Genomic DNA, 10,100 nt, shown 5'->3' with positions numbered 1-10,100 from the left:
AAATGAGGTATTTTCAAGCTCCACCTTTCCACATCCAATATGGTGGCTAAATCAACATACGGTGTGGTGGTCAAGGCGGTATCTATTCTATAATGACTCTAGCAGCCTGATGGAGTCGATTTGATAGTCTCGGGTATTCTCTAAACGTGTGTATTTCATTTTCATCTGTTCTTTTTTGTTTATGTAGAACTCGTATTGCTGGAAGAACATTAAGCGTCACACCGTGTGTGCTACATTAGCTGCTAATACTGTAGCTGTGTTTTGCAGATATCTGAGGTCACATCATGTGGAGAAACACAGCCAAGTCCTTTCTACGGCGAACCAAAGGACTCCGCGTAAGAGCAAAAATTCGTGGATCATGCAGCAGAAGCGACAAGAAATGGGTCACTCCCACGGGATTTGACACCGGTTTAAAGACTTTCAACAGCCTCACCAAACAGAAGGAGCCTCTGATTCTTGCTCGACAGGGAATCGCCACTTGGTACTGCACACGTTCAAATGTCGTGAGTCCTCGCTTTACGACGGCCCCGACATGCGTGGTTTTGACCCTTCCAAAAGAGCGCAAGAACACGCGTCAGAGAACGGTACACTCAGTTATTAAAAAAAAAAATCTAGGCGATTCCTCCTGCCGCGTATATGAGAGTCGCGCCCATGACCCTCGTGAGGATAGAGCGGTTCAGATAATGGATGGTTGGATATTATCACCCGTGTTCTCAGCGGAAATTGGCTGCCGAGCACAGATTGGAAAACTTTGACTTGTTGCGATTTAAAATTTCGAGGTGTTCCGTGGTAAACCGAGGACCCCAATGAATGTCTCGCAACGTGCGACTGAGATCCCACAATCCCGCGCTTGTGTTTGTCCCATCAGGTACAGTTGTGGGCCTACCGTGTACGACCACGCCCACTTGGGCCATGCATGGTAATAACGAGGGCGCACAATAAATTGTATCCGTTTTCAGTCTAATAGACGTTGGACCCTCTCTTCTCCTCAAGTTCTTACGTCAGGTTTGATGTGCTGCAGAGAATCTTGTCCAGGTTGTTTGGTGTCACGGTCATCCACGCCATGGTCATCACCGACATTGATGACAAAATCATTCAAAGAGGTTGGCAGGTGAGACGCCCGTCGCTACCACGGCTGTATCGGTGAGCATTGTTCTCAGTCTGATATCATAATGTTTTTTGTCTCCTCTTCCTAGGAAAATGTCTCACCCATCATCATAGCCAGAATGTATGAAGAAGAATTTAAGAAGGATATGATATCACTGAAGGTGTGTGTGTGTGCCGGTCAAGTCCTGTATATGGAAGATGCCGAAGGTTTTTGAAATAAATGGACATACTGTAATCCATTCCAACACATCAAAAACTGTATCAAAAATATCAGATTTTTAAAAAAATATGGATGTGGGTTTTAAAAAAAAAAATCTAGGTGATTCCTCCTGCGGTGTATTTAAGAGTCACTGAAAACGTCCCGCAAATTGTGGCCTTCATTCAAAGGATCATCGAGAACGGGAATGCTTACGCCACAAAAGAAGGTGAGCGTTTTGGCGGCTCCGCATGATGTCACCGGATCGTCCCACGCCAAATTGTCAAAATCCACAAACTCGTTTGACTTGCAGGTGACGTCTATTTTGATATCCAGTCCATTGGGGATCGATACGGCAAGTTTGGGATAGCTGGAGATTCTCAAGAAGGAGCTGGTAAGAAATGGATGGGATTTAGAAACAAAACTAAAAACTTCGAATCAGACATAAGACCCACAAAATCTGTGATTTTATGCCATACGCATTAAACACTTGTCATCCACTTCATTACAGAAGAGTTTGAAGAGTTGCATCTACTATTTTGGTAGCCTTATTTAGCTGCATGAGAAGGCAAATATTACTCACCATTTATGCGGCGTGGTTCTCCACCACTTGGATTTAAGACCGCAATAATAAAATAGAGTGTGGGGAGAAAAAAAGACCAGGCGTGCCGTTTCGCTTGAATGTAGGCTCTTGTGTTCGCTTTTCCAGGTAGCGCCAGTAAAAAAGATGTGCGGGATTTTGCTCTGTGGAAGCGATCAAAACCTCAAGAACCCCACTGGGAATCTCCTTGGGGCCCCGGAAGACCGGGCTGGCATATCGAGTGTTCCACCGTCGCAAGGTTTGCATCCCCAGCGTGGCCGTGTCTCTGCGCCGCTATTTGGTCGCCTCTGCGATCTGTTGACGTCACCTCTGCGATGGGTTTAGCTCCGTCTTTGGGAGTCAGCTGGACATCCACTCCGGTGGCATGGACCTGGCCTTCCCTCACCATGAGAATGAGGTGGCACAAAGTGAAGCCTATCATCGGTGTGAGCAATGGGCCAACTACTTTCTCCACTCGGGTAAGTCATGGACCGAACGCAAACAGATCCTGAAAGTCGAAAATATGACCGGCTTAAAGAGGAAACGTCACAAAAATCCTTTTCTAATTTACGCCTTTAGGACATTTACACCTCAAAGGCAGTGCAGAGAAAATGTCCAAATCTCTGAAGAACTACATCACCATTAAGGTAGCTCACCTTTCAACAAGAATTTGAAGTTTCCTCCGCCATTGTGCGCAAATGCTGAGACATGTTGTCACAATGCCAAAATGCTGAAGCTGCTTCGTACTTACATTTGCGGGGGGGGGGGGTTTCCCCTTCCACGCCTCATCAGGACTTCCTGCGATCTCACTCCGCCAATGAGTTCCGTATGTTCTGCCTCTTGACCAAATACAGATCAGGTAGAGACAGTTTTATTGAAAATTCTGCACCGTCATCCTTTTGGGCCCTGCCGTAAAGAGTGAAAATAAAGAATATGGAAATGTATAATTGTTACAGCGATACGGGGGGGGGGGGGGGGTTGCTGTACTGTAGCTGCTTTTCATTTGCGCAGCTGGTGCTAAATGACTGGCCTGTGGTGTCTGCAGCGATAGACTACAGTGACAGCAGCATGTCGGAGGCTCGGGGCTCCCTGGCAAGCATCTCCACCTACTACAATGACGCTCAGGCCTACGTCAAGGGTCAGCTGCAGTGTTTGCCTGTGCAGGACGTGTTACTCTGGGAGAGGTTTGATCCCACACTTATGGTTATTTTCAGCCTATGGAAGAGCTTCCAAAGTGCTCACGAATGCCATGACATCATTTGCCGTCTCCCGGTTCCCTACTCGCCAGGTTGGCTCAGACAAAGGCAAATGTGTTGGCGGCTCTGGCCGATGATTTCGACACCCCGAGAGCCATGAATGCCATCATGGATTTGGTGTACCAGGGAAACTGCCAGCTGCAGCCCGTTTCCACGGTAACGAGCTCCGCCGCAAAAATGCGCTGACGTGCCAGCACATCAGCTTATTTGTGTGATTATGTTGGACTAGACTGCGGGAGCAAGCAGAAGTCCAGCAGTGTTTGGAGCCATGGCGGCCTATATAAGAGAAATCCTGGACGTGTTTGGTATTGATTCGTTGCATGACAAGGTCAGGATGCACATGGAACCTCCAAATACCAATTATTTCACGCACTGTCAAAAGTGTGTCTGACATTCACTGCTTCCACTAACAACGTGGCCACATAGAAAGAGGAGCTCGGTGTCTCTGGAGCCAAAAGGCCCGGGGAATAAAACTATAAAGATTCGGTCTGGCTCGTTTTTTTCTTTATGCAGGATGCGGAGTCAATGAACCAGTCGGGAAGCCTCTCGGCTGTTGTTGAGCAGCTGACTCAGTTCCGAAGCGAAGTCAGAGCGTTCGCTCTCACCCGTCAGTCAACAACTCCCGGGAAGCTTCAAGAAGCACTTTATCCAGACCGAATCTCGCTCCTTCAAGCGAGTGACCAACTGAGAAAGAACCTTGCACCTCTTGGCGTGCTTATAAAAGTGAGCATCGGAAGTATTTTGTGTTTGTGTTGCGGAACGTCAAACTGACATTCCGGTCTTGTGCTTTCAGGATCGAGGAGCCACCTCCACGTGGGAGCTAACGAAAAGAGCATCGGAAATCACAGATGGCATGAAACCTAGCATACGAAAAACTGGTCATGAATGAATGATTTCGAGGGGATTTGGAATTAGAGAAAGAAACCCGTTTATTTGATCCCACATCTTTTTTTATGAGCAGAGCAAAGATATATTATTTATAAAAAAAATAATTTCCTGACAAATTCCAAGAGCACACCTGGCGATCTCTCACGACAGTAGTCGGGTTAATAAAATCCCGCGTGAAGATGTGAGATCACTGTCGACGGTTATCCAGCAGTGTTTATCAGGCAGTGTTGCGGTTCTCTGGTTTCAAATTGATCAGAGAATTACTGGCCTGGGCCAACTCCGTGATGGAAACTCGACCTCTTTGTTTGATGAACTGAGCCACTGCGTCCATTTCGGCTTGAGTGATGGAGATAAACTTGCCCCTGTCATCAATGACCCCTGGAAAAAAGAAAAAAACTTGAATCAATAGAGATAACGAGCGAAACAAATTTGATTGTACCTTAATTACGTATGTCGCATTGCCTTCAAATTAATTCGGTATTAAAAGTTGAGACAAAACCCTCACCAATTGGGGGACCTAAAGTCCGGCCTGCGGGCCCATTTGAGACATCAGGTCACTGAAATGCCTTGCGCCACAGGCTACATTTTGTTCAGCAAGATGGAAACTGACAACTAGACGTCAAAATGTCATACATAAATTTTTATATATTTTTTAAAATCCCATTCCATATCTTGTCTTTGTAGCGCATTCAATTCAATCTAGGTTGGATGTAATTTGACAATCCTTTGCCGTATATATCAGGAGGAGCAGTAAAACTAGTGCTGTCAGGCGATAAAAAAAAAGTGTGATTAATTAATTGGGGCCTGTAATTAATTAATCTATATTTAATCTAATCTAAAAATTACTGAGAAAACCCCTATTTTCATTTTAAATTCGTTACATCATTGAGGCAGATCAAAAGATAAAAGAAAAAGTGACATTTTAAAGTATTTTGTCGTTTTTCAGCACACTTGGACAGATGCAGTCCTAGCCATTTACTTTCTGCTGTATTTGAGACTAGTCAAAGTCCTACCTGCAACCTTTAGCTAATCTATGGTCCATCTGAATACACTTTAACGCCAAAATAAAACATGATCCAATGAGGTGGATAACTGACTCATTTCATCTATACGTGAGAGAAATAATTGTAGGTATGCAAGTTTTGGAAGCTAACGTCCGTGAAAGTGAGCGAAAACGATGCCGCGCTTGACACAAACCTGTGAGGGAGCCTTCGGCGAGCAGGTCCTGCAGTCTGGCAATGGCATCCTTTGTTCTCATTCCAAAATGAGAGGCCAAGTCCTCCAGTAGAACAACTTTAGAGCTCTGGCGGAGACAGAAGCCAATGTTCGAAACAAACACACTTCACCTTGATTTTCTGGAAAATCAATTGCAGTGTGTGACATCACCTCAATGTAATCAATGAATTCTTGGAGCAGGTTGCGGGACTGAAAGGCAAAACCAAATCACACGTGTTCATTACTTGGATAGCCATCAAATATGTTTAGGTTGAGGTCATATCAGAAGTGGCCTGACCTGGTCTTCAGTGAGCTGCTCCTCCTCGCCCTGGTCTTCAACAACAAATGAAGCTTTGAGCCGCAGGTACTCTTCCTCCTCCTGTTTCTCCTTCTCCTCTTTGGCTCGACGCTCATCCTCTTCCTGACAAAAGAGCAATGAACAGGTCCAATTTGTCATCCCACGTGCACGGATGAGTGAGAAAAAGGAAGTTTGGACAAACAAAAAAAGAAACCTGTTGCTTTTCCAGTAGCCGTTCTTTCTCCTCCTCCTGTCGTCTCTCCTCATCTCTGAGCTCCTGCATCCTCTTCCTTTCTTCACGCTCCTCGAGCTCAGCCTGAAAGTAGAGTGTTTGGGTTTTTTTTTTTTAATAAGAGCAATAGCAGTGGACAACTTATACTTTAAGTACATTCATTGAATTGTGTCATGTGATTATGGAGATTTTGTTGAGCACAGGAACCCAAAATTCTTTATAACTGCCTACATTTCACATCCCTTGGAGATAGTGATGATGCATTACTTTGGATTTGAAATAAGCACGGCTTTGGATGAGAAGATATCAATTAGGGGATTGCCCACTCGAGCAATTCATCTTTTAAATGACAATATGACCTCAGACAAGCCTGTTGTGCCAAAATCACATTTTTTTTTTTTTAACTCACTGATTTGTGATCGCCCCCAGAATTAGCGCTTGTGTTTATTTTCTATTGTGGCCAGACCATGTGCCAATTGGCTTGGAATGCTTCAATGCTTTATGAAGCTTCGTTTTGCCCTCACTACACAGAACACATTCAGAGGAACTCAAAAGGTCAATCAAAAATTTTCTAAAACGGCTGACCGTATGGGGAACTCTGCTCCGAAAACAGCTGGCAGTGAATTACTTCAAAGATACGAAAAAGAGCAAAAAATATACACATGTGGCAAAGGCTCTCTGAAACGACCCAGGCTAAACTTTGCTCCTTTCCTGATATCGAAAGAACTTGGAACAGCTGAAACATTTAAGTACAACTGACAGCGACTGCTAGTTTCCTTTTAGCTGGGGCTTTGGCGTCAACATGTGGCAAGAGTAGAAAAACCCACTCTGCCATAAATAGCACATTTTTCAGCAAGTGGATCAGAAAACATTCTACAATTAAAAAGTGGGTGTGCACTGTATTCTCAGCCTCCCACCTCTCGCTGGGCTTTCTTGGCCTGTTTCTCTTCTAGCTTCCTTTGCTTTTTGGCTCCAATTTTTGCAGCTGGCTGGAAGCTCTGCTCCTCTGTTTCATCCTCATCTTCTTCCCCCTGTTGTTGCTGCTGCTGCTGCACTCGTTCTTCTTCTAAAAATCAACATTTTTTTTCCTTCTTATTCGATTGCTAACATTTTTATACATTTTCCCTGATTCCTCAGAGAAAAAAATGGAGTAATTTTAAGTCAAAATTTAAAAAGCAACAACTATGTTGAATTGCAAACCAGTGAGCTCAAATGTCTGTTTACCAAGCTCCGCTGCCTCTCTCTGTTGTCTTCTGTTGGCCATCGCCCCTGCAAGATTTCTCCTCCTCCGAGGCATGCCTGCTCCTCGCTCCTCCATGACAGGCCGTTGACGGACACCCGCCGCTCGGACAACAGCTTGCTCATGCTCTCTGTCAGCTGTGCGGAGTGGAGACATAAAGATTGAAGTTAAAAAAATAAATAAACCTTAATTCTTAAACCTTTTTGTCATACAATGGTGATTTAGGTTTAAATCACATCTTAAAACGGATACATTGAGGAAAACAGGTTAAATAAAAATGCTTGACAGTATAAACACTAACTTGTTGCAATGTTGTTGCATTAAATTATGGAGATGAAGATGTCCAACAGGGCCTTAAAGATAATTGTTTGGAGCCGTTCGCAAAAAAAAAAAAAGATTTGTGGTAAACAAGGTGTGTCTGGTCCCAGCCAAAAAAGGCAACAAGTTTCTGGTTTTAACAAATTATTTCTCCTTCAGTGAAATCTGAAAAAAACCCAGAGATAAGTAAGGTGTTTTGATATCATAAAAGTAGCTCCAAGTTATGAAAACGAGTATAACTGACAGTCGATATTCATTTTTACGATATATTTCAGTCTATACTTGATTAAGTTGACTTAATAACGTACATCTAAGTTTCACATCGAATCGTATTGTATTGCACAACCCTCTGTAATTTTAGTTCAGTACTGAGTCTACATGCTGTTGACATTGTTTTGCTGCTGACGTGGCTTCCAAACCAGACGTGGGTCGTAACTACAACATAAACGATCGATTAAAGCCGCAAAAGGCAATCTCGGCGACTGCTGTTTGAGCGCGTAGACGGTACAGCGGCACGAAACGTGAGCCAAATCTCGTGCTGAGTTAGGCTAAGTTAGCTCGTCGGCTAGCTCCGATTTACCTTGCTGCGTCCTTTTCCGCAGCTTCAGAGCAAACAGCAGCAGCGCGGCAAGGATAGCAGCAGCTATCAAGTACAAAACGATATCCATGGCCGTTTCACACACACGTTTTCACGTGTTGTAAACTTGTATCACAAATATATATGCGAGACTGTGTGCATGAGGCTTTTGATACGTCAACAAACGACAGCTTTCTTCTTCGCTTGTCGTTTTTCTGCTGCTCATTTAGCACTTTGGAGCTAGTGACTATCCCCTATGGGTTTGGAGTAAGAACAAAGTTTGTCAATATTTATATATGTGTTTATTTATTTTCATCTACACCCATCCATTTTCTAATCCGCATTTCCTCACAACGGTCGCGGGCGTGGTGGAGGCTATCCCAGATGTTTTTTTGGCAGTAGGCGGGGTACACCCTGAACCAGTTGCCAGCCAATAGCAGGGCCCACATAGACGAACAATAGCATATTTAATCATTATAAACGGTACTCTTTTGGTTAAATCTGACCTGTTTTGACAGTTTGACCGAAATAAAAATACACAAAATGTCATTCTTTCACCCTGAAATTTGATGAGACTTAAACTGCCCCAATGTCATTCTTTTGCACACATGGTGCAGTTGACTGACTTACCATCAGACAAACACAGGAAACTGCCTGGGGCCCTTCGTGCCCAAGAGAAAATATCTCATTAAAAAAAGGATTAACAAAGTTTTCCTTGAGTTTTAGTCTGAATTCACACATTTACACGCACCTGGAAATGCTTTATTTATCATGATGGTTTGGGGGTGCTCCCCTCCCTTCTCATGCAAAGGACTATTCCATTTTGTTACTGTGCAGGTGCACACTTCATTCAGAAAGGGGTAGCAAAAAATATCTGTTGTCGTATATTTCAATCCAGCCCTCTGTGGAAAAAACATGAACCAGTTAATTTATCGTAATGTTTGTGGTCACTATCTGTTTTGCATGGATGTACGCTTCCAACACTATTTGATAGACTGTTCATTCACCATGAAGCAGACATGTTACCTCCACTGTCATCTCCCTGATGCTCCTCGGCATATACAGTCCATACTGTAAATAAGCTTGTTTTGGAAACATACACAAGGGCTTGCAATTGCCATCACAAGGGGCTAACTTTATGATATTAGTGTGCCTCAATGTATCAGAACAAAGTCTATCGGATCGAACACACTGTCAATGAAAATAAAAACGCATTGTGTTGTATTGCATTTTATAATTGTCCCGGTTAATTTGGTACACACTTCCGAAACAGAAAGTTTGTTCAAGTCACCATTAACTATATGTTAATGCTAATTAATTGCACAAAAGCTGTGGTATGTGGGGGGGGGGGGGGGGGGGGGTAGGAGGGGGGTGACCTGGTACCCTTGTACCGACTGTACGACAGACTAAGAACGCTAGCACACTTTGTCCACATTTTTAAAATCATGTCAAGTCCAGCTCTGAGGAAGAGAGAAAGTGAAAGAAGTCGGTAATCACTTAATCCTCAACTGCAGGAGAAGCTCCTTTGGGTGACACAGTACTTTTCCATCATTGGTGACATCTGGAGGACACAGTCTGCTTTTGAAGAAAGAACTCCCTGCTATGGCTTCTCTTTCTCTCTCTATCTCGCTGTACATTCTGTCTCGTACTGTATGTGCAATTATTTTCTTGCCACTGATAGCACATTTCGCAAGACATGCTGACAAAAGTCGGTGTGCTTGTGTGTGTGTGTGTAGTGGGGGGCGCATACGCTTGTAACAATAAGCCTGCAAAAAAAAAAAAAGAAAAATCTGAGTTCAGTTCAAGGAGATTTCCTTGAAGGACGTTGCACTTGCCGCAGCGCCTCTATTTCCTGGTTCACCACTCAGGTGATCCACAGAGAAGGGGAGGAGTTTGTTGCAGCTCCTCTCTGAGGGGTGGGGGAGTGTGTGTTGGGGGGGTACTGTACAGTAATTGCAAAGAGGAAGCTGCATTACTGTAGTCACGTGGGAATATGACCGATGTGTGCCGCAGAGGTTATTGAGGGCTTAGGTCCTCATCAAAAGACAATTGCAGGTGGGGGCAATGAGGACAAGGTCATGCAGATGGAAGCAGGAAGTTGTCATGGGCAAGCGGGGTTGGACACCGAGGGAAGACAGGAAATGGTGCAGAGCTCAAAAAAAAAAAAAGAAGAAGACTGGCTGACTGCTGCTC

The 10,100-nt window shown here is 44.1% G+C and overlaps 2 protein-coding genes across 3 annotated transcripts; one reads left to right on the top strand and one right to left on the bottom strand.

Annotated features, from left to right (window-relative positions):
- Window positions 1–45: 45 nt before the first annotated feature.
- On the top strand, window positions 46–7,210 carry cars2 (cysteinyl-tRNA synthetase 2, mitochondrial). Of its 2 annotated transcripts, XM_086110956.1 has the most exons (16): window positions 46–146; window positions 268–481; window positions 869–919; window positions 994–1,111; window positions 1,197–1,268; window positions 1,427–1,532; window positions 1,617–1,697; window positions 2,013–2,142; window positions 2,229–2,362; window positions 2,463–2,530; window positions 2,676–2,742; window positions 2,929–3,067; window positions 3,172–3,295; window positions 3,369–3,467; window positions 3,653–3,862; window positions 3,933–7,210. In XM_086110956.1, exons 2-16 carry the CDS (start codon window positions 285–287, stop codon window positions 4,026–4,028), a joined length of 1,692 nt encoding a protein of 563 aa, XP_085967082.1. In that variant the 5' UTR covers window positions 46–146; window positions 268–284; the 3' UTR covers window positions 4,029–7,210. The 2 variants fall into 2 exon arrangements, with proteins under 2 accessions (XP_085967082.1, XP_085967073.1); XM_086110947.1 differs by having other exon boundaries at window positions 87–481.
- ddrgk1 (DDRGK domain containing 1) lies at window positions 4,051–8,100 on the bottom strand. Its single transcript, XM_086110969.1, has 8 exons — window positions 7,911–8,100; window positions 6,997–7,149; window positions 6,690–6,838; window positions 5,755–5,856; window positions 5,541–5,663; window positions 5,414–5,452; window positions 5,225–5,330; window positions 4,051–4,405 (listed from the first exon to the last, which is right to left on the bottom strand). The coding sequence occupies exons 1-8, from the start codon at window positions 7,996–7,998 to the stop codon at window positions 4,245–4,247; spliced, it is 921 nt and encodes a 306-aa protein (XP_085967095.1). The 5' UTR covers window positions 7,999–8,100; the 3' UTR covers window positions 4,051–4,244.
- Window positions 8,101–10,100: the final 2,000 nt, after the last annotated feature.

Source organism: Hippocampus guttulatus, chromosome 1 (genome assembly GCF_054856545.1).
Source record: "Hippocampus guttulatus isolate MCC_2025c chromosome 1, RoL_Hgut_1.0, whole genome shotgun sequence".
Taxonomy (NCBI): Eukaryota; Metazoa; Chordata; class Actinopteri; order Syngnathiformes; family Syngnathidae; genus Hippocampus; species Hippocampus guttulatus.
The sequence above is the reverse complement of the archived record's forward strand: the minus strand, read 5'-3'. Positions and strand labels throughout refer to the sequence as shown.

Coding starts and splice junctions, on each gene's coding strand:
- cars2 (XM_086110956.1), top strand. CDS start 285: ATGTGGAGAAACACAGCCAAGTCCTTTCTACGGCGAACCAAAGGACTC. Junction 2,363..2,462: donor CAACTACTTTCTCCACTCGG/GTAAGTCATGGA, acceptor TTACGCCTTTAG/GACATTTACACCTCAAAGGC. Junction 3,068..3,171: donor GACGTGTTACTCTGGGAGAG/GTTTGATCCCAC, acceptor CCTACTCGCCAG/GTTGGCTCAGACAAAGGCAA.
- ddrgk1 (XM_086110969.1), bottom strand. CDS start 7,998: ATGGATATCGTTTTGTACTTGATAGCTGCTGCTATCCTTGCCGCGCTG. Junction 6,839..6,996: donor GAGAGAGGCAGCGGAGCTTG/GTAAACAGACAT, acceptor GTTGATTTTTAG/AAGAAGAACGAGTGCAGCAG. Junction 5,453..5,540: donor AGCAGCTCACTGAAGACCAG/GTCAGGCCACTT, acceptor TTTGCCTTTCAG/TCCCGCAACCTGCTCCAAGA.